Source organism: Canis lupus, chromosome 19 (genome assembly GCF_048164855.1).
Source record: "Canis lupus baileyi chromosome 19, mCanLup2.hap1, whole genome shotgun sequence".
NCBI classification, from domain to species: domain Eukaryota; kingdom Metazoa; phylum Chordata; class Mammalia; order Carnivora; family Canidae; genus Canis; species Canis lupus.
The window spans coordinates 10640961-10664729 of record NC_132856.1 but is presented as its reverse complement, the minus strand read 5'-3'; the positions used below and the strand labels follow the sequence as shown (position 1 = coordinate 10664729).

At 46.0% G+C, this 23769-nt stretch overlaps 1 protein-coding gene across 6 annotated transcripts in view; it reads right to left on the bottom strand.

The window, feature by feature from the left end:
* SRGAP3 (SLIT-ROBO Rho GTPase activating protein 3) overlaps positions 1 to 23769 on the bottom strand; it is a 252785-nt gene that overhangs the window by 38267 nt on the left and 190749 nt on the right. For 2 of the 6 annotated variants that reach the window (XM_072785280.1, XM_072785283.1), the window contains exons 10-15: positions 21044 to 21128; positions 13066 to 13093; positions 10546 to 10632; positions 4004 to 4034; positions 2815 to 2875; positions 996 to 1073 (exon numbers count right to left, since the gene is read on the bottom strand). In XM_072785280.1, the coding sequence (XP_072641381.1) occupies positions 996 to 1073; positions 2815 to 2875; positions 4004 to 4034; positions 10546 to 10632; positions 13066 to 13093; positions 21044 to 21128 (370 nt within the window). Of the gene's footprint in view, positions 1 to 995; positions 1074 to 2814; positions 2876 to 4003; positions 4035 to 8010; positions 8114 to 8195; positions 8468 to 10545; positions 10633 to 13065; positions 13094 to 21043; positions 21129 to 23769 lie in introns of those variants that run through there. The other 4 variants (XM_072785281.1, XM_072785282.1, XR_012011608.1 and 1 more) reach the window with 4 other exon arrangements.

The following is a 23769-nucleotide window of genomic DNA, read 5'->3' as shown; positions in this document are numbered from 1 at the left end:
GAGAGAGAGAGGCAGAGACATAGGCAGAGGGAGAAGCAGGCTCCATGCACCGGGAGCCCGATGTAGGATTCGATCCCGGGTCTCCAGGATCGCGCCCTGGGCCAAAAGCAGGCACTAAACTGCTGCGCCACCCAGGGATCCCCCCAAATCCTGCTCTTTAAACCCGGTTCAAAGCCAGAGTGCCAAGGGCTATGGAGGTCTGTGGCATTGACTGCTTGGGGCTGACAGAGTTGGTTCTTCCACTCTAGAGCTAGACCTTGGATGGAATCAAGGAAAATAGTGAAGGGGTGACTTTCCTCAGGAGACTGCCACTCCAGAGGAAGCCGGGTAATAGGGAGGGAGAATTTCAGGGCTGGAACAGGGGGAGAGACCTGCTCAGAGCACAGGAAGCAGGGACAAACCAAATACCTTCCAAGACTGTTAGGAAGATCACATAGAAGGAGGGGTAAGAATGTGCTTTGTAAATTGGGATATGATATACTACAGGGAAATGGGTTTAGATTGGAGTCCTCAGACTATTTTTCTTTTTCTTTTTCTTTTCTTTTTTTTTTTTCTGCCAAAATACTGCATTAAAAAAACAATAAGAATTAGGATATTCTAAAAGCCGCCCAGTGTGATCTGTATTCTTCCAACTTTTCTAAAACACAGCAGCATTTATAGACTCACATTGTAATTTCAAGTGCTTTACTCAGCCCTCTTTCCCAGAAACTACTATACGTCACTAGACAGAGTTGCCCATGTGTGCTAGTAAATGCTTAACAGCTAACTCTTTAGATGGAAAAAGGCAAAGAAAAGATGTTGGCATCTGCCAATTTCTGTGGTGTAAATACTCCTGCCTTGGCTGATTTCAAGCTATCAAGGGGCAGGCACTGAATCCAGTTGGAAAAAGATGTGGATACAAGCCAGCTCCATCACGCCGCTGGCTCTAAGACACACGTCAACATCCATCCTGGCTTCCTATGGACACAAGCTGGAGATGGTGACTCTGCACCTACCTCTCTCAAAGGAATTTTTTATGTCATTGACTTCGACCTGAGATCCTGGCACTCGGAAGATCCCTTGCTGTTGGAGTCCTAAAAGAAACAAACAAAGAGAAAATGCCATAATGCCTGGAGCTCATCTGACCACTGGGCACATCGATGACCCTCCCCACTGCCTGTCTCTTTCTCCCACCACTCTTTACAGGAGTCATTCCCAATAAAGATCTCCTGGCAGAAGCCCAAAAGTAGCCTTTGCAATGAATTTCAGCTAGCCCCAATACTCTGAGACATCCTGCTTTATGTGTCTGTGACTTCTTGTTGGGGTTTGAAGGAAAAGGCCATGAGAGGTTTATATCAACATGGAACCAGTGAATAACTTCCAATTTGGCCAAGATGCATTTTGCCTACCAAGTTCACCAGGTACACTGGCACCAAGTAGCTTGGCCTGAGTTTACAAATGCCATTTCAGTCTAACAGCCATAGAGTTTTTGAGCAAGAATGATCAATACCATACACTCAACCATTCCCACCCCCTACCTATACAGATATTTTCTTCCTTTCAGGAAAGCTTGAGTCTAGAGCTTGTGGGTCAAGGGGCTTGGGGACATTAAATTATTAAGGAAAAGAAATCTTTGTGTGTCTGTGTGTGTGTGCTTCTACAAAGCCATAATAAGGAGGAGACCCTGACACCTGACATAACAGTAACAACACAGGATTGGAACCTACAGGACTGAACAGTAACCTATAGAATTAAAGGAATTAAAGGGGCTATCCCATCTTGAATGGGAATTCATGGGCATGAGGTGACTGTGATCTTTTCTCTCGCATTCAGTTTTTCTATATAAAACAACTCTCCAAAAATATAGAATAAAAATAAAATAAAATAACTCTCACATTATAATTTAGAAAAGTGTTTACTTCTAAACGGCTTTATTCCTAGTTTGGTTTGTACATAGTATGTGCTTTAAAAAAGCTTTTTTATGTCTTTCCCTAAGCAATATTGAATCTTTACCACCTGTGTCTTTTATCCCATCCTCCTAGCTCATTCCCATCAAGTCATACTTCCCTTCCTTCCCATATTAGACCTTTACACTTGCCGTGTTAACGGCTGGCTTCTTCTACTCAAATGTCACCCCCACAAAGCTGTCTTTCCTTACCGCCTTAGCCAAAACAGCCCTACTACTCTCCAGCCATTCTCTATCCCCTTTTCATTCAGTTTCTTGGCATTATCACTACCTGAAATTTTATTATTTCTCTGTTTAATTTCCTGGCCTTTCTAATTGGTAACGTAAGCTGCCTAGGGCCTGTACCTTACCTGTCTTATTCATGCTTATACTCCCATTGTCAGAACAGTGCCTGCTATGCACTCTGAAAATACATTTTTGGAGGAGTGAATGAATGAATGAATAGATGGAAGCACAAAGGAAGTTCTGGGATACCAAGGTTAGCAAATCTCAGACACTCTTATTTCCTTAATGGAACTTGGTAGAGTCAGTGAACTGACTGATTGCCCAGCTACATTCAGTATGCAAAACACAGACCTCTAAGGTCAGGCTGGGAGACACGAAGAAACTGAAATGGTTCTCCTATCCAGGCCCTCCCTGATCCTTGTTTTTTTCAGTTTCTGGGTCTTCTCACCACCACCTTCATCCCCAGACATACAAGGCTCAAAAGAGCACTCAGCATAGCAGCTGTGCCAAGAAGTGTTTTCTCTCTAGGAAGCAGGGGAGTAACAGGAAATCTTCCAAGATGAATTAAAATCTCATTTCCTATGAGAACAGCCCAGCACCTGTTCTGGAGAAAGCTGAAAACACTGCCCCAAGATTGAGCTTACCATATAAATTGATGTACCGGATGCAGCTCTCGACTACAAGCGGTATAGCTTGTCCTGAATCCTTAAGGAAAAAAAAAAAATGTGAGTTGTACTGGGCTTGGCAACCAACACAGGAAAAAAGACATTGCAAACACAGATAATAAACTCAAGCCAGAATATTAGTACCATCAGATTAGTAGGAAAATAAGCAAGGAACTGCTAATCTTAAAGTCTCCACAAACAGTTAAAATAGAAAACCTTATTATGTGCAGAAAAAGGCATAGCTACGATAATTTTCAAGAAATGCTCTGTCTTCTTACTTAGCTAGGAAGAAATCAGGGCTCAGAAGGGCACATCTGGGAGGGGGAGGGAAGCCACTGCCCAGGGAGGGGCTGGCGTTGGCTCCTGAAGAACGCTCTGCCTTCCTCTCCACTCTGCCCCCGCTCAACCCTATCCTCTCAGTGCTCAAGGATAAAAAGGCAGGATCAAGGCCTCCTTCTAGCACTGCAGTACCTGATGCTTGAAATAAGAACACACTATGGGAAGCAAGGATGGCCCCAAGGGTCCTTTTGAGCTCTGAGAAAGGGGGCCGAGTCTTCTCATGGGGTTACAACCTAAACATCCAGGCAGATACTTTGTTTAACAATAAATGTGTTACAAGGGAAAGTACTAGGAACAGCTAATGTGAGCCACTGACCATTGAATGGCCAACTTAGTCAAAATTGCTGAATAAGATGCAATTCTAAACATACACATGGGGGAGGGGCAGGGGATGAGTGTATTTTCAATTACATTTTCCTAGATGGGCCTGTGGCCATTAAGAGTTGGGCAAGGGCTAGTTTTCTCTTGGATTCCGTGACTGGTTGACCTATTCTTCCGGGTCACTTAAAGAGCCCAAAATCTTTCTTAAACTTTCTTTAAAAGGGGCCAAATTAAATTACTAACCTCCTCAGGCGAGGAAACAGCAAGGCACACGTAGTATGTTCTTGCAAAAGGACAGAAAAAAAAAAACAAACCCACGAATTTCGGTGCCTTTGCAGTTCCTCCACACCCCACCTGTGAGCTCTCTCCTTGGTTAATGACAGTCAGGGGGAGAGGAGGATACAATGGACCCTGAGGCGACACACGAGGTGGGTCCTGTTCTAGAAGTCAGTACTACAGACAGGTTCCATCCAGCTGAATGGGACTAACGGCCCTTTCTAGTAAATACCTGGTTCCTGGTTCGAGCATTTCTTCTTCCTCTGATAACAAAAAATAAACAGGCAGCAGAGCAGGAGAAAAAGAAAAGATTACGCAGGAGTAAGATCAGTTAGAGTAAGCAGATCCTTCAGAGTCCGTGAACGCGGAAATGCAATGGCAGCCAGCAACGGTCCTGGGGGGACTGCCAACCAGCCTGCTGGTGGGGAGGGCCACCCCCGCCCTCAGGGCCACCTAAGAGTCTGCACCCTGCCCCTGGCCAGCCTGCTGGTGGGCCTGCCATGGATACTGGGTGGCAAAGGGGCCTCTATCAATCCTTGTCGAGCACAGGGATGGTGTGTACTGAGCACCTTCCTGATCCCACCTTTAGCTTCTCCTTGACACAGGGGCTGTTCATTCACCAAGGGGCAGGGGCCTACCTAAGACCCCCTAAGGTTAGCACAGCTATCCACAAGAAGGAGGGACACACACCTTCAGGCATCTACTGTGACACTGTCCCTGGAAGTCAATTCAGGAAACCTCACTCTTAGTACGAAGCCGATTTCACCAAGATTGTGTCTATTGGGTGCCCTCTGGATACAATCTGACAGGAATCTCCCTGCTTCCAAATTCAAACAGCTTCCCATGCTTTCCTACCAAACACCCTGGGTAGCTTTTCCTGGGTCTCCATTGGCTCTGCTCTCCTTCTTACTCTCAGTGAGAACACCTCAGGGAACCCCAAAGCTGAGAAAGGCCTGGGAGGAGGGAGGACAGTAGAGCCAAAACGCTTTTAGGATCTTGCAGGTAGAACTGGAGCCTTTACTTTCACGAAAGCCAATGAAGCTACCCATTTTCAGGGGAGCACTGTGTGTTCTTTCTCCCACATGTGCAGCAGGTCAGGCTCTGGGGTGGGAGCTACATATCATCCAGGCTCCTTGAGAGGCTGACCTGAGAAAGTGGAGGGTGTGTACCTTCTGGCTGGTGTCATCTGTCCAGTCCCCATCATCTCCACAACTGGAATTAATATGTTGGCTAAACCTACCTGAATCCTAGAACTGAGCAGAGTCTATCAGATGAGACTCTATGAGCAATCTCCTAAAAGCTAGTGACCACAGTAATGGCCAGCATTTCCATAGTACTTACTCTATGCCAGGAGCACTCTAGAAACATGGCACATATTAGCTCATTTGATCTCGTCACACACTCATAAGGAAGGTAATCAATATTCTCATCTTACAGAAACACGGTGGGGAATTCTCACTCCCAAAATTTATGATAACATTTAAATGGACTTTAAAATTTAAAAGAAAAATTGAGTTTTCTTCTGAGAAGGAAAAAAAAATCAAGGATTCTGAAAAAGGCCAATTCCAAGGATTCTAGAAATCCATCAACGTATCCGTCATTCTTAATTTGGGGATGTTCTCCTGGCCCACTAAACGCTCATAATCACAGAGTTCCAGCAACGTCATTTTACTGAAAAGCCGTTCACAGGTTTGACATTTCAAAGCTGGGCATTCTCCTTTCATGCAGAGTCTTCAAGAGAAAATTAAATTCCATTCCCAAACATTGAAGGATTGAATATATTATATGACTGCCTTTCCATTGTCTCTGGAAGCTAACCATCCCTGAGGGTGAGACCCTGCTACACGCGAGTTACACTCTTCTCGTGGAAGAGTTTGTTGAACTGCCCTGATGGTATGTGGTAAAAGTGCAGTGTGACCATAAAGAAATGCACTTGTGTTTAACAGATACACCATTTTTCTTTGATTTTTTTAGTCAAATAAGTGTTTATCCTTTCAACTAGTCCCTTGAGGGGACCAAGTGTGCACTTACTCTAACCACATGACCCGTGCCAAGCGGCTTTTGAGAGCCAGTCAGCCAGCACCCCCGTAGCATATGCCTCTGGCCATTCTGTCCCTTCAGTGGTGTTGCAAAGCTGAAGTGAATGACATTTTTCCTTCCAATGGCCAGGATGTCCATTCTAATATGAGGTTTTGGCACCACTGACCAGGGCCACGCATCAGGCTCTAAGGAAGACTGACCAAGGGCACCAATGATGATATATTTAGAATAAGAATGTGGCTTCCCAAGTGACTACCTCCTCCAAGGGGCAAACATGGTTGAAGCTGTGATGTGTTTATCAAGGGCGATAAAGTCAGACTTTCTGACAGTCACACATTCTATGTAGGAGCTTTCTAATAAAAGACTGTTTCATTAAACAGAACACCTAATTCTCAAGTCCCGTTGGGTAAGAGTCAGTTCCTTCCAAGTGCCCTGACGGATCATCTGTCTCCAAAGAGCTGAGCAAATTCAGGAAGGCATGCCTGTCTCTGAGCCTTCATTCACTGTGTTTCTCCTTTCAGGGACTCCTGTCTTGCTCCTTCCCCTCCACTCTGTTCCCATCCTTCCCTCAAAGCCTCACCAGCAGCCTCCTGTGCTCTGGGGCTCCTGGCTCTTCTTGCTCTGAGTACTCACTGCACCTGCTTCCATGCGGAGTTCACAGAGTGCTTGTCCTGGATAGCCTATTCTTTCAGTTTTCTGTGCTGAAAACCTCCTAAGCATAAGCTACACTCCTTGGGAGCAAGGAGAATAGCCAATGTGCACCTCAGTCCCCTCTCAGCTACGGAGAGTGGCTTTTCCCAGGACAAGGGGGAATGAGAAGAAGCCTTGGTGGCGACAGAAGGGGAAGAAAAGGAAAGAAGGACTCTTGACTCAGTTGTATCTTCCCATGACCTATTGGATGGCAAATTGCTCCCTGGGGGTCCCCTCCAAACAGTACCTCTTTCCTGATGCACCCAGTGGTACCCCTCCTTCTGGGATCCTCTGTGCCTCACTCCTCTGAGGTGGCCTAAAGCAGCTCTTGCTGGTGCCCACCCCTGGATGGTCCTGACTGGTGCCCTACTGTTCCACCACCCCCTGCCCCTCCTGTCCCTTCCCCAGACCTCAGCCCGCAGGCAGAGACAGCTGTGCAGCCCCAGCTGCTGGCCCTGCCCACAGTCCCATGCATGCCCTCTGCCCTCCCTCACCCCCATCCTGCAATTCCTGTGAACAGTGTGTCAGGACAGAGGAGCGAGTGTCTGGGAGGGGCAGCCTCCACGACTCCAAAATCACCAGTAAAGTCCAAGAGCATTTACTTTCCTCCTGACTGACACCAGTTATCTTTTCTGCAGAAAGTGTCTTCACTGGAAAATGGAGGGCTCTCAAATAACTGGCAGAGACCTTCCCCCCTGCTCCCCCTGACTCGTGTTCCTCAAGCATCTCCCCCACTTGTCACCTTTTGCAACTCTATGGCCAGCTTCAGTTGCCTTGAGTCGTTCATTCTATCTGGGATGCCTCGATCCTGTGCCCTTAGCATCCAGGAGACAAGAGAAACTTCCTGGGCTGAAACACTTTCATTTTTAGTTTAGGATGTACAGGGTTAATCTGGAATTCTTAAGGGACCACCTCTGCTCTTCTCTTTCCTCTCAAAATGCTTAACAAGAAGCAAAATAAGGTAGGAGAGTTTTCTCTCAAAAAATTTTATGTGTTTCCTTTGCCGGTATATTCTCAACCAAAAAATACTGGTATAAAAACACACTGCTACCCAAGAGATTTTCTTTGTGTTGCTTCCAACCAATCTCTTGGGAGGTGTGGGTGTGAAGCGAGGTAAGGTGGTTTCTCTAAGTGTCCCTGGGCCTAGCTAGGACCACAGTCACTGAAGCAGGAGAGACTGGCTGGTGGGGACCACTGCGCTGGCATCTCAATCCCACCTGGACTCCTTGGGCTGCATTGTGATCTTATCCCTCCCCTGGGGCTGAGGATCACGGGAAAGCACTTAGGATCAACTGGTCAGAGACAAAAGCAGCTCTGCCTTTCAGAAGCCCTCACTTAAAGCTAAGAGCAGGCTGCAGTAAGGAACTAGCTTGCCCCAGGGCCTGGCCCAGGGCACAACTGAAAAGTCCGGTTGGTTCTGGGCAGGGCTGTTGGCCGAGGGGAGGAGGTGGAGAAAGGCTGCCATTACATTGGGTGCATTCGCGGACTCCGTGGCTCCCCAGCAAGTACCTTAATAAACGCTTCCATACAGCCGTTAAATAGTTTATGGCTACACACTGAGAGAGGCCTAGGTCTCCTCATTTTCTGTGGTTTAGGGGGAAGACAGGGGGGCCTAGGGAAAACGGAACAAAAGAAATCAAGAAAGCAACCAACGCAAACATACAACTGGGAAAGACGCTCTTAAAACCCATGACTGGAGGAGAACACAAAATGCAAATGGAAACCCCTGAGCCCCCAGCACATTGGTGTCCAATGCTCCATCTGAAGGCCTTTGGATGTTTACAGGGATCTTAATTTACCCACAGTGTCAGGCAGGAGCAACGCTCGTGTAACACAAATGCATTCTAGATCACAAGAGGGAAATAGTATGTATCCAGGAAACCATTGCAACTCCAATCAGAGGCTGTCATCCCGCAAAGCTGACCAGATGGAGGAGGAACCAGGGGAGAGAGGTGTAATCTGCAGCCTGAGAAAGCAAGAGACTTTCAATGATGATTGGAAGGGTTAATTTTCATTCCTTGGCTTAAATTCATCACCAAGTCTCAACTCCCAATGTACCGTGGTACTGATCTTTCTAATGCCTCTCGGCATTTCTAATGCACTTGACTAATCTTTATTTCATTGATCTAAGAGCCAGGCAATTATTATTCTCATTTTAGAGATGAAGAAATTGATTCCTGGAGGGAGGTTACAGCTTTTTTGGGGTCCCCAGGTGACCTGGGGTGATGATTATATCCTGTGCTTTAGTCAAGTACACTTTTGATTAAGGCACTTTCAAATCTATCATTACACTTAATGTTAGCTCACCCCGTATGGACACCCCCATTTTACAGAGGCAGACGCTGAGGCCTAAAGAGGGGAGCTGGCAGTGTCAGGCCCCAAACTCAGGCCTCATTGGCTCCAATGCCAAGATTTTTCCCACCAGACCAGTCATGGAGCCTGAGGCCACTTGTTCACTTCCAGCCAAGGACTCATTCCATCCCATTAACCCTTGCCAGTGGAGGACCTGTTGGGTCAGGTTGAAAGTGTCTTGCTTTACTTGAGGATCTCCATTCCCTGGGCTCCACTCTTGGCTCCAGGGAGGGGAAACCATAACACAGTTCATCAGGAACAGTCAAACAGCCACAAACACTGGACCAGTTTCGAGTTGCTCACCATGCATATACCTGTGTTGGCTTATTTGCTCATCTTTCGCCACCCAAGTTGGCCTGACTCAATGCTGCCAGCCTTCCAGGGCAAAGGGCTTTCTGAGGTTAGGAGGAGGCCCCTAACTGGGAGAGGCAGTTCATTTTCAAATGGCTTGGTTCACAATTTGGGGAGCAACAAGTGGGGACCCAGCCTGGCACAGATAATGTCCACACGTGACGAGCAAAGACCTGGTCCCCCAAGTCTTGACTGATTTCTGTGAATGGGCAAGAAATCTCATGGATTGTGGAGCCAATTAAGGTGAAAGAGATTCATGCTGCCTCTGCTCACTGGCTTTGTTGTGTGTCTTCTTCAGAGGCCCAGCCATCTAGGGAAATATCATCAGCTTCTCCTACATGTTTGAGTATTGAGCAAATGCTGCTAGCTCCAGGACATGCATGGGCAAAGACACAGCTGAATCCAAATATCATGCCACCCAAACATTGGAACCAAAATAACAGCACAGACCAAAATTTTAAAAAGAAACAACAGGCAAGACCATTTCGAGCCCATCTCGGATCTATGTCAATTTGGTTAGCTAAGTCCTTTGTCATTTCTTTGTCATCGGTTACCGATATTTTGAGGATGTGGGTATGTAGGGGTTGTACTTCTTACAGTGGATCTGCTTTTGAGTTTCCAAATGCCAAGAGAGAGTGTGAAGAAAAGAAAAAGATGTGACACAAGGCCACAGGTTTTAAGTCTTAGGATTAGGAATAAGTTGAGGACAGCAACTGTGCCGTCTTGTCTCCCTCAGGTTTAGGGTTTCTATTTGTGAACATTCTCAGATGGTTGCCTTATCTCACACTACATGATACCCTCACAATGACCCTGTGAGGTAGGCGAGACTTATTAAGTCTACTTTAAACATAAGGCAAATGAGCCCATGAGAGATTAAGAAACTTTCCAAGAGTCACACCATAACATGTAATTGCAGCTGAGAGCTGAATTCAGCTCTTCCTCCTTAAGATTCTGGTGTGAATGTGAAATTGGGAAGTTGATTTTATCACAGAACATCCAGCAGTTGCTTTAAGTTACCTGTTAAACTCCCCTGGCCAGCAAAAGTAGAGATTCTTAACGCAGGTGTTGGACACCCAATATAAAAAAAAAAACCTAGGGTGCCCAGCTGGAGGGTTTCTTAAAACAAGTCTTCAGGAATTTTTTTTCTTTAAGTTTACAAAATGGAATGAAGAGGGAAAAGGATACTTTTCCCATTTCTCCTGTCCAATCCAGAAAGCAAAGACTATTCAAATCACACTGGGATTTCTTTCCTTGTGTGGTGTTCTGGGTACTGACTGGAAATCTCTGACAAGGAAACGTAGCTATCCCAACTTTGCAGACATCACATCGATTTTGACTTACTGAGGTGCTGGGTGGGGCACAAAGCGGGGAGCAGGGGGGCAGCTCAGCCAAGGAAAGTGGGGCAGCCTAAGCCTTCCATCTCTTCTGCTGCTCAGTTGCAGAGCAAAAAGGAAAGAAAGAGAGAGGCAGGGAAAACAGGAACAGAGAAAGCCACAGAGAGGAAGAGAGAGAAACCAGAGACCAATGTCCCCTTTCTGCCTTTCAATCAAGATGAAAATTAACATACATTGGCAACATAGGAATTGGCCTCAAAGTTATTCTGTGATCAAAAGGACAGTGACGAAAATATTCCCTAGATAACCCGAAAGAGGTGGGTGTTAACATCCAAAATGGTGGCAATGTTGTAGTTCATTGGCAGTTGGGCCCTTGGAAGCTGTGCATGGGTATCTGTCAGGTGCATCTGTCTAGACAAGAAATCTCATGTGCTTTCACCACTAATCCTGACCACAGGGACAAGCTACCCTGGGTTAGGGAAGCCAGTCTGGAGTTAGAATAATCACAATCAAAGCTTATGTTTGCATCTTACTGTGCCATTTATCACATACTTTTCAAGTGCATTATTGCATCTGGTCCACCTAGCTACAGGGTTATGAATTGGGATTATTCTAAGATCAGGTTCTTAAATGTGAGGAAAAAAATGTAATGTGTTGCAGCCCACGTGCAAAAAGCAGTCTGTCTACACAAGGCCAGCAGCAAACTTGGCTGAAGGGACCTGCTCAAAGGATCATCCAAATGACGCTAACCTTGGGCAGGAAACCATGGAAGACACAGAGAGCCATAGCATAGAAACATCTCACTCGGGGCCTTTAGGATTAAATTAAAAACCACTTCAAGTTGGCAGAGCATTGCAGTCAAGTTTTAAATAATTTTTGGAAGTAAGGGGAAGCTTTTAGTTTACTAACAAAGTTGCCTCTGACCTTGGCCAAGGGCCAGAGTATAGATGGCTGGGTTTGCAGTTTAGTGTAGCATATCTAAGTGGGAGGTCTGTAGTTGCAGCTTGCATTTCCCAGGCCCTAGGTCAAAGAGGGTGTGGAAGACTAAATCTCAGAAGGCTTTATTTAAAAATTTAAAAAATAAAAACAACCCTAAACTTTTCTCTGAGGTAGACCTTGGGACCTGGCCAAGGGTTCGATTACAGATCTCTCCTGCAATCTGCTGGAACCATCTTCCTTTGCATGAGTTCTAGGAATTAAGAGGAAGTGAGGGATGGCTCAATTCATCCCCCATCTGTTTTCCTATTTGCAGACTTTGGTGTAAAATGTGGCTTCTGTTGTTTGGGGACTATGACAACATTCTTTTGCCAGGAAAACTAAATAAGTTAATGAGTTTGTTTCTGAAAGGTTCTTAGAAAGTGACCCTGCACATCTGCTGACCCTTGTGCTGGAAGGTCCTTGCCTGGCATTGTGAATCATCCTGATATTCCCAGACTGCCAGGGCCCAGAAGAACAGCTGTACAGCTAAGCTTCTGGAAAGCCCTCTGTCTCCCCCATCCTGGGCCTGGCAAAGTGAAAACCTCGGAGCTTTCCAAGCCTCTTCCCAGCCAGCTCTCTTCCAGATGAGCAGGAGGGAGTTGAGGGTTCATCTTTTCCCTTGCCAAGTTTAACCACTTTCCAGGATTCTGGGCCACTGGCTCAATTTGTGTTGGGCAGTGGGATAACTATTTGCTGGGAACTCGAAAGGAAAGAGATGGACCCTAAGGAACAACCAGGGCAGCAATAGGACTGCATATGGATCTAAACACTCTGAAAGAAGAGGAAAGGTCCAGTTGTTCAAAGTCAACCCCTCAGCTACCAGCTGCTGAGTGGAAAGTATTCACTGGCTCTGGTCTGCTCAGGGAAAAGCGGAAAGGGTAAGGTTTGAGCAAGCTGGAGAGAAAGCAGAAGTTGCCCATTTGTTATTTTCTTAGCAAGGGACTCCCCCATCAGTCCATCCAAGTGCCCAGGAGGTCTGAAGCCAGGGTGCGGGCAGTACGGGTATCTGTGCACGCTTACGTGGCTGTGCGCATGCATACGCCCAGTTGTGTGCCATAATGAGCCAAATCCAAAGCCTTGGCAAATGAGGACCCCAGGCTGGGCCGTCTGCCTAGGCTGGGCAGTTTGCTCAGCAGCCATAGAACAGATGGGGAGACAGGTCAACGGCTACCCCACAGCCTCTGGCCTCTACTGGTTGTCCTCGGCCACTCCACAGTATCTATTACTGTCCCACCAGAGGGAAGGCGCCAACAGAACCAGACCCCGCTTTCCCACAGCGGCTGAGAAAGGCGCCCTCCCCATCACTGGCCTGTAGGGGACGTGGCTTCACCGGCACGAGGCTAGGACAAGCAGAACAGCCAGCTTTCTCTCTCAGCACAGCCACACCATCCCCCTGGAGACACTGGGGAAGAGCTATCCCACTCTAAAAACAGCCCAGCTTCTCTGAGCTCCCACCCTCCCGCCTTCCCACCTCTCTGGCACCCCCGGCCCCCTCCCATACCCCACCCTCAGGCAGCAGGTGCAAAAAAACAAGATCCCCAACTCTTACCTGGTTGTGCCACATTCTGCTCTCTCCCCTGGAAAGAAAAGTACACATTGATGTTTAATCGTTTGTTGTTGTTGTTGCTGATTTTAACCAGCAAACATTCCTCTTTTTCTAAAGACAAGAAACAACTGAACTTGATTATTTGCAAAATGGGAGATCTAATTATGCCTAAGTAATGGTCTGCTGGAAAGAACTGAGTCTTATTAAATCCCCAGGGCCTCCTATCTGTAAGGCTATGTTCACATAAATTTCATTTTGTATTGTTCACATACATTTTTTTTTCAGTGATTTTTCTAACTGCAGCCTGCTGGCCACTTGCATTAGAATCTTCTGGGAACCTTATTAAAAATGCAGATTTGGGGGCTTTCCCATGGGCCTCCTGAATCAGAACCTCTGAGCTAAGAAGACAGGAATCTGCATTTTAACAAGTCCTCCAGGTGATCCCTTTTTTTTTTTTTTTTTTTTTTTTTCCCAGGTGATCCCTTTTGTGCATGCCAAAGCTCAAGAACCCACTCGCTGCTTTCCATCAACAAAGGTTGGTTAGAGTGTCCCTCATATGTGTGGCCCTGAAGAGCAGCAGCCATAAGACACCTCTTGCTGTTCCGAAACCAGTCACACCCCTGCCCCCACACCCCTCCTGCCTTCATTCCCACTTGAAGATCTTCCTGCTTCCTTCACTGGAAAAGAAAATCAGTAAGACAGATCTTGGCATGCCTCCATAAGACGCACTCACCGACATGTGCCTGCCTGTCCACCCTCTACCTCTTCTCCTCTCCAGTATTCTGGAGAAGCGTCCCGATTCTGTCAAGACCCAGCTCTCGTTGTGCTCTGGGTCCCAGCCCCTCTGCTGTTCTCCGGGGCTCTGTTTCTGCAGGTGCCCCGCCCCCTTCCCTGGATATCACCAATCTCTTTTCTTCTGGATCCATTTCCAACAGCATATAAACATGTTCTAGAATCACCAATCTCTTTTCTTCTGGATCATTTCCATCAGCATATAAACATGTTTATATGTTCAAACCTAGCTTTGAAGCCTCCCCTGGGCCCCCCTTCTCCCTCTAACTCCATCCCTTTTTCTCTCCTTTACAGCAAAGCCTGCTGAAGGAGCTGTCTGGGAGGCATTGTTGCTTCTCTTGTTCACCACACTGAGGTTGGCTTCTGGCCTCACCATCCACAGAGCCTGCCTGTTCCGTGGGGCCGAGTCCACGGTCTTCTCTGCCCTTCCCTGATTTCTCGGCACCATCACCTCAGCAAATCGCTCTCTTCCTCTTACAAAGCTTTCTCCTTGATTTTCACAACCCTGCATGTGCCCAGTGTCCCTCCTGCCTTCCAGGCTGTTCCTCGGTTTCTCTTGCTGTCTCCTCACCTCCCCAGGCTCTGACCTCCAAAGGAGGGGATGCCCTCGGAGGTGTACCTGAACAGATCTCTTCCTACAGACCCTCTCTGGGTAACCTAAGTGCTTACCAAGGACTCCCTAAATCTTATCCCCAGATCTTCTATTTCCCTGGAACCCCAGACTACTGGCCACTGCCTTCGTTTTAACAGCTCTATCAAAGCATAATTTACACAGCATAAAATTCACCCATTTGAAATGTATGATTCAGTTATTTAGTAAATATTCAAAGTTATGCAACCATCACCACAATTCAATTTTAGAACATTTCCTTCACACAAAAAAAGATCCTTTCTGCCAATTCACAGCCACTCCTTCTTCCCATCCCCAGTCTATGGTAACTGCTAATCTACTCTCTATGTCTATGGATTTGTTGATTCTGGATATTTTTATAAAAATGGAATCATGTGGGGTGCCTGGGTGGCTCAGTCAGTTAAGCGTCTGCCTTCGGCTCAGAGTCCTGGGATCGAGCCCCACATTGGGCTCCCTGCTTGGCGGGGAGCCTGTTTCTCCTCTCTCTCTGCCTGCTGCTCCCCCTGCTTGTGCTGTCTCTCTGTCAGATAAGTAAATAAAATATTTTTAAAAAATTGAATCATGCAATCCACAGTCTTTTGCATTTGGCTGATTTCATTTAGCATATGCTTTTGAGGTTTATCCATACAGCACGATTCAGTACTTCATTCCTGTTATGGTGCAGCAGAGACTCTCTAGGCCAGAGCTGTCCAATAGAAATATAATGTAAGCCACAATTTCTAGCAGCCACATTACAAAAATCGAAGAGAAATAAGTGAGATTAATTTTAATAACATATTGTATTTAACTTAATACATGAAAATGTCATTTCAACATGTATCAATATAAAAACTCATAAAATATTTTTTTGTATTAACTCTTTGAAATCTGGTATTCATTTTACACATCCTAATTCAGACTAGCCACGTTTCAAGTGTTGGATAGTGGCCGCATACTGGAGAGCTCGACTCTAGAGTCCCATCCAGCATTCACATGAAAGGACTTTTTAGAAGAGAGAACTGAGCATTTATGTTCTCTACAGACAACAAGACTGAATGAGAACAGGGACAGAAATGAGGGGAAGAAGAGAGGAACAGAGGTCTGAAAATAGAACCTGAAGGGAATCAACACACAATCCTGACCAATGCCACAAGCAGTTACAAGAGTGACTGCAATTAGTTGAAATGAAGCCAAAGACCAAAGCAGGAAAGGAGAAAAGTTAGGCAAAATGGAAATATCTCTTCTGCTTACTGTGATTATGTGTCTGGAGCCTCAGTCAAATTCCCACCAGATGTCAAGTGACAGTTTCACATAGACCTAAGACCTCGAGTTGCAGCTAATGCAACCCATCAAAGAGGTCAGCCAATGGCCTGTACTATCAAGCACACCATTTCCTATAGTTAGCTACAGTTAGCTGTAACTCTGACTCCAAAGGGAACCTGTGAGGTGTTTCCTGTTCCACCCTCTCTTGGTTCCAAAATCACACACCCCTCTACGTGCTCGCCATGGTCCAGCCACACTGCCCTCCTTTTACTTCTGACTTGCTGTGTTCCTTCCCAGCTTCACACACACTGTTCCCTCTGCCCTGACACTCTTTCCTTCATCCTTCCATCTCTGCTTGAATGTCACTCCCCTCTAAGGCCTTCCTGCTTACCCAACCTAAAGCAAGTCTCCCCTCCTGCGTCCCATCCCCACCCCCATATACACAGTTGTCCTCTATCTCCATTCATGACACTTACCACGGTTATAATTCTTTATTTAGTAGTTTGTTTACTGTTTGGGGTCTGCCTTCCTCATAAGGGCAGGAGCCTTGTCTGTCTTATGTTCACTGTACCCCCAGTCCTGGCTGAGCAAAGCACCTATGCTTTTGGATAATGAATGGACAGATAAGGGCAGGAAGGGAATAAGTGGGGAGGGATGAATCTAAGCATTCAAGTTCTGCAGCAGAATGTCAGAAATGCTCAAGGCAGACTTGTCCCTAGCACAGAATTGAACATATTCCCCTTCAGCTTTAAACTCATATTCTAGCTCTCAAGAACCACATGATCAACATCTTTTGGAATCTGTTTTCTCAACTTGTAGCAAATATCGGAAATCAAAAATTTTCTACCCTTCACCTTCTGAGATCTGTTGGGATTTTTAAAAACATATTTTATAGTTAGTGGCTCAGTCGTTTTCAGAAGGGTCAGATTGTCTGGTCCTGGTGGACACTGGCTCCATAATGTGCTATTAAATCTTGGTCTGAAAAGGTTATGTCCCATCCCTTTTATAGACGATGCACTATGCATTCTTGAAGAGCTATAGTAAACTGAAAAGCCACTCGTATATTGGTTATAAACCCTGGAGCTTACAGACTACCCAGAGCAGTAAAAAGGTCAGAGATCTAAGATTCAGACATAATGATAAACTAAGAATCCTCTGGCCAATAAAACAGCATAGCAACAGCCAAGGGGGATATAGGGGTGTGTTCTTGTTTCCAAGATGTGGCAGTGACACTTACAACAAGGAATGCTGATTCACAGGGCACCTAGAAGCTTTTTGACTTGTGTGTCTGGGATCAACCATGTTAAAAAAATTTGCTTCTAAGTGAGTGCAACTCAAAAGACCTTGTGTTTCCACTAACTCGTGGCTTCTCTGAACTATGCTGTCAAAACAGTCCTTGAGAGAAATGGATTACATGATACATTTCATTTTTTTTAAAGGCTTGTATAAGATGAGCACGGGTGTTATGCTATATGTTGGCAAACTGAATTTAAATATTTTTTAAAAGAAATATATTTTTAAAATAAAATAAAAAATGATAAAAAAAATAAAAAGACTTGTAACTTCTCAAAGTATTCTGCTTGGCCATGGATTTCTTACCTGTTTCCAAAATTTCCAGAGTGTCCCTCCCAATACAAAATAGCCCTCTGAGGACATAAAAAGTCTACTGGTGCAGGTGTAACCCTCCCCCAGCCCACTCCCAGAAGAGCTTACTACTGAATGGAAGAGTCAGTGTGTGGAGGTAGAGGTGAATCTTCGATTGACAGTCAGCAGAGTGAAGGAGCAGAGATTCAGTCTGCCCAATTTTTTCATGCCCCCGTTGTCCAATGGGCAAGAATCTGACCAATGTAAGTCAATGCACATCCCTCCCTTTCACACAGTGAAGGAAGAGTATCCACATCGACCCTTATCAGGCAGCAAGGATACAGAAGAAACTCCAGATTTGGTCTCAGCTGCAGTTCTTTTCAGTAATTTGGTAATTTATTAACTTTAGAAATAACAGTGTACCTGTGTTCATTACTTATGACGAATACACCCTACTCAGTGATGTCAATAACAGGAAATACTGGATGTAGAGTAGAACTAACTGTACTATCCTTGCAAATTTCCCATAAATCTAAGTCTATTTTATTTATTTATTTTTAAATATTAATTAATTAATTTATGAGAGTGAGAAAGAGAGAGTACAGGGGCGGTGCAGCAGGGTGAGGGGTGGTGTGGAGAGAAAGAGACAGAATCCCAAGCAGACTCCATGCTGAGTGCAGATCCCAACGTGGGGCTTGATCTCATGATCCCGAGAGCGTGACCTGAGCTGAAACTAAGAGTTGGATGTTCAATCAACTGAGCCACCCAGGTGCTCCTAAAACAAAGTCTTATCTTTTAAATAAAAACCCAAAATCTCTTCAGCATCGACCAGTCTAACAAGACCCATCCCAGTATTCCAAAGAAGCACAATGGCTTTTTTCCATGGCTGGCTTACTAGAGAACAGGACTCTGGAGATTCTTCTCAATGGCTCTTCCTTAGCAGCCCTTATACCTCAGAAATTGCATTTTCCTGCGGTTTTTCATTGCTATTTGGCCTAAAACTCAGAAGGAGGACTGGTAAATCATATCTCAGAGCAAGGTGGAGCTGAAGGCTAAAGAAACTTGGAAGACCAAATTGGTCAGGAGTTATGCCAATCCAAACTAATTTTTATTATTTCATTAAGGCTATTCAGGCAAGGGCAGTAATAAAAGGTTGCATCAGATAGCATGCATGGGTGAGCTGAGGAGAAGCACTTTCTAATCTGGGATCTTAGTTTTTAAACAAATATCTGGCTTTCTAAATCCAGGGCACCCGATTTTGAAAATATAAGTTAACTACCAACTCATATGGACCTGCCTTTTGGTGCATGGCTCTGAGAAACATCCCCCAGTCCGCCCTGGGGCCAGGGGCCATAAAACCAATCCTCCACTTCAGTGCTAGTTGTGGAAGCTGCCCCTGTCACCGTATCTGAGCTCCTCTCTAGGACTTTCTGGCTCTTCCCTTCCCCTCCATTCTCCTTGCTTTGGTGGCTTCTTTGCTGCCCTACTCCTTCGCAGCCCTGCTCACCTGGCCCAGTGTGGAAATGTCAGGATGGGCAAAATGGAGAGGGCTGTCAGGGAAAATGAAGAAAAAAAAAAAGCCCATTGCAACTCACTCCTCCCCATTCTTACCCCCAGTCAATGAGTTTTGACAAATGTATATACCTCCATACAACCAGTACCCAAATCAGGCTACAGGACATTTTCATCACTCCCAGAAGTTCCCCAGCTAGAAGTCACAGAACTAATCTATGTTGATAGAAAGAAGTCACATCAGTGACTGCCTGGGGTCGGGGGGGTGAGGGATTAACCTCAAAGGGTTACAAAATAGCTTTGGGGGTGACAGAAATGTTCTATATCCTGATCTGGGTTGTATATGTTTGTCAAAACTGATTTCTATGCAAAATGGGTAGATTTTACTGTATGTAAGTTATATGTCCATAGAGCCAATTGAAAAAAATTCTACTGATACTAGTTTTAAAACCCTGGTTATTTCTCCAAGTCCTAGTTATTGATCTTTCTTGAAATGGGCCCAGGGTAATCCCTTCCTCTCCTGGATCATACCCTCAGAGTCTGCAGTGTTCACCTGGTCATTTAACCAGGTGTGTGACTTAATGTCATTTAACAAATGTCATTTGTTTTTTTTACGAATTCATGAACTGTTTCCATACAAGATTATAGGAGCCTTGAGGCTGTGAAACTATAACTTCTGTTTCCTCTAAAGCATAGGGCTCACAAAGGCCAAGCATCGCAGATCCTAGCTACCCACTTGATTGGTGCCAACTGGACAGTGTCAGAGAAGACTCGGTGGCCAGAGCAGAGCCACTAGAATGCGCACCCATCTGGAGAAGAGAGTGACTCAGTAGGGGGACAAGGACATGTTGTGGGTGGCAAGCCTCCACTGGCCAATGAGCGCCAGCCCCATGCCCCGCTCTGATTCTCATCTGTCACATTCCTCCTTCTCTGAAAAACTCGGTTGATCTCAAGCTGTCATCTTGAGATCTACTAGTATCATCACCTTGGAAATTCCCTCCATCTCTCTCATGTTGGGGTCCCCTATTTCCCAGACCCCATGCTGTTTTTCCTTTAGGTAGAGCACATTGTTCAGCCAACAGCCCTCTCCAACAGAATATAAGAATATATCTGGATGTGGAGCTCCAAGTAGCGCCGAGCAACTTCAGAAACCCCAGGTCAGTTCCTCTCCGCATACCTGAGCCGCACACCAGTTTCTAGGTCCACCAGGATTTGCTGCAGACCATCCCTGACTTGGAGCCTAGTGCATGTCCTGATGACCTTTCCATTCAGTGACTGTTAACTGAGTCCCTACTGTGAGCCAGGCACTGTTCTAGGCACTGGAGATAAAGTGGTGAACAAAGTAAACAAGAAAATTTATTGAAGATTGAAGATATGATACTGTTGGGGTGGAGGTGTGACCAAAGGTAATAAGCAAATGAACAAATAATAAAAAGGATGGTGATGAGTGAGATGAAGAAAATCAAACGGAGAGAGTTTTGGGACAGAGGTGGTGATTTCTTAAGGTTGGGGGGCAAGAAGAGTCTCACTGAGGAAGTGACATCTAAAGGATAAGGAGCCACCCACAGTGAGATCTGGGGTAATGACATTCCAGTCAGAGAGAACAGCAGATGCAAAGGCCCAGGGGCAGGAACAAGCTCAATGAGTTTTGAACGGCAGAAAGCTTAGTATGGCTGGAGCAATGATTAATGAGGTCAGAGAAACAGGCAGAGGTCAAATGATGTAAGGCTTCATGTACCAAATCCCAGAGCACTGGGATTTTATTTCAATCGGCTCTGGAGGCCTTTGGGTAATTTTAAATCTACTCCCCACAACTCTCAAGGATCAAACTTTTGCTTACATATATGGATTTTTATTTTTTGGACCTAGACTCCTGGCCAGGCACTCCACTAGTATTCCTGGCAAACAATATCTGCTGATGAGCATCAGTGCAAACCTCTGTGCTCCTGGATTCCCACTCCCTTCCCACTGGGGACCCTTTTCATCACTTTGCCTTGGACCCTCCCCGAAAACCCAAACTAATACTTCTGGTTGCCTCGTGTTTTCTGCAGCCAGACTACACCCCTTTCGGCATCTATACCAGCCTGCCCCATCCTGCCAGCTGACTCTGGTACCAGGCCTCATTCTGCCACATGCCCCATGTTAAAGGCTGAAATGTCTTAAAGGACCGCAACAAAACAAGCACCCCTCCTCACAGCCTCCACCGCCCAACCAACTCACCTTCACCCAGGGTCTGCTTGAGTAAGTCATGCTTGGCCTGTAGCTTAGTGATGAGGTTACTGCCGTTCACATATTCTTTAAATTTCTGTAAGACACAAAGCACAGGGGCATTACAGACAGTAGGGCCAAGTCACACGGTCTCTGCCTCTGGGACCAACCTCTGTGCTGGGGAGGTCAAAGGGAGATCACGTCACCCTCCAGGACTCCAGCATGGGGAGAAGAGAGGCCTCCGACCTGCTCCTCTGCTCTTCTCCATAAGCCCCCAGCTCTGCCAAGCATGGTTCTCCGGCCTATGAATTTCAGGCCACTTTGCGGAATATAATGAAAGCTCATGGGGAATGTGAGCAGTGAAAGGTGCTTTTGTCAGGTGAGGACTGTGGGGGTCCCTAGCAGATGGCTTCGTTAGTCATCAGGCTCCACTGTGCTTCTGGGCCACAGGCAATAAAAATAGGAATCATCTCTGGGGGCACCCAGCAGAGGCAAGAGTGCTTTATCAGATGTGTCACAGAGGAGCCTCCTATCGAGCCTTTCTTTTCATCTGGCCCCACTCTGAAGGAGGAAAGGCTATGCAGGTCCCTAAAGACATTCCTATTAAAATAACCTGAACTGCATTGGGGGATACAATTTTCTTCTTTTTATAGATGACACAGGTGAGGCTAGCATAGGGAACTGATTTGCCCAGGGGCCCTGGGACCTGAAGGTTGCCTCTAGTTCAGGGACCTTGTCAAGCACAATGCACTTCAGAGTGGTACATGGGGACAGGACCCACCAGAACAGAAACTCATCCACCTGTGCCCAAATTCAGCGGGATCTCAACCACACCTACACACAAGTACCAGCTTTCCTTGCCCACACCGTATCACCCAAACACAGGCCCAGAGCCCCCTCAACTGGGGCGTGTTTTGCTAGACTGTGAGCCACTATTGGTGGGGTCCACAGCCAATTTGTTTTGGGCTCCCCGGTGCTTATAGCTGTGCCTGGCATATATAGCCAGTGCTGAGAAAGTGTGCCGAAGCCCTGACCTTGTAGGGGCTGACACAGAAGAGAGGACAGCTAATAAAGAAAGGGAAATACACAATTAGTCAGCTGCTGGTGAATGCTAGGAATAAAGATAAGGCAGGAATGGGGGCCTATGAACCAGGGCAGCCCTCACTGCAAAGTTGCCCTGGGAATGTAGGCCTGAAGAAGCAGAGGAAAGGGCCATGTGGGTACACATGGGTACATGGGGGAAGGAACATTCTCAGCAGATGCAACAGCAATTGCAAATGCCCTGAAAATGAAGGCACAGGATGGTATGATTGCCCCATAGTTGCCAGCTAGTTTCTCACAAAGAAATCCAGTTTATTGCCCAAGCCAGAATGCTCAGAAAGGGGTGCAGAGGAGCAAACAAGTGAACCATAGAGGCTTGAGACAGCCCAGTATGACCTGTAAAGGAACATCTGGAAAATCACCATTGTCGCACTGAAGACAGTTGTAGGGTAAAGGCCCATAGGATGGGGGCTGACATGTGAACAGATCAGATTGGGATCATCCCACCCTGGCCCCAACTTGATAGGTTTCTGGAATAGCAGGGCTGGCAGGAGGTGGTGTGTCCTCTCTCCTCAGCCATAATCCTTCTTGGGTCCTAGGACCTAGTCTTATTAATAAGTACTCCTTCTTGCACCTGCAGAACACTTGGCAGTTTTCAGGCTTATACCTTTGGTCCTCATCACAATTCTGGATAGCAAAAGTTGGGGGGGGGGGCGTTGTCATTCCCATTCTAGTCAGAAGGAGACAGAAGCTCAGAGCTGTGGCTACTTGGTATACACCTTGAGCAGATTACTCCCTGCCCTCCTCAGGGTAAAATGACAGTAGACTCAGCTTTCTCCAAGTGTGGTGCGGCCTCCAACCTGGCTGGGGAGAGGGTCAAAATGCAGATTCCTCCTCAAGAATACTGGCAGTCACTAATTTCATACCTGAAGAAGATACCAGACCGATTCAGATAATTTCCAGGGCCCACCTCTGGGTGGGTGGTATGCTGGGAATCTATGTTTTTAACAAGCTTACTACATGATTCGAATGCATACTTCAGTGTGATAACTGCTCTTCTCTAGGCTCTCTGTGGATGCTTCCAACACCCTCTGCTCTTATCACATGTTTAAAAATTCACCATAAGAAGCACAGCTGAGGTATAAGCAGGTATTTTCCCCATCATGCCCTGCTGCTCCTGATAGTTGAAGCTCTAACCCAAACAAATAATTCACATCTCGGTGGGTTATTTACTGGTTAGTGGAAGTTATACCCCAGGGTTCTGCCTACTTTTTCCAAGCTTCATCCAGGCTTCAAATATGACCCACCATGGAAAGAATGCCATCAAATTGTATTGATGTTTGCATTAAAAGGAATATTATGTCCTTTAAAATGCCTAAAACAGGGGACCCCTGGGTGGCTCAGCGGTTTGGCGCCTGCCTTTGGCCCAGGCGCAGTCCTGGAGTCCCAGGATCGAGTCCCACATCGGGCTCCTGGCATGGAGCCTGCTTCTCTCTCTGCCTGTGTCTCTTCCTCTCTATGTGTATCATGAATGAATAAATGAATGAATGAATGAATAAATAAATGAGTAAATAAATATATAAATAAATCTTTAAAATAAAATAAAATGCCTAAAACAATGTCACAACATCAAGTTATGAGATGTACTAGCCAACCAGGTTGCTAGATTAAATATTAAAATTAAAATATAACATCCA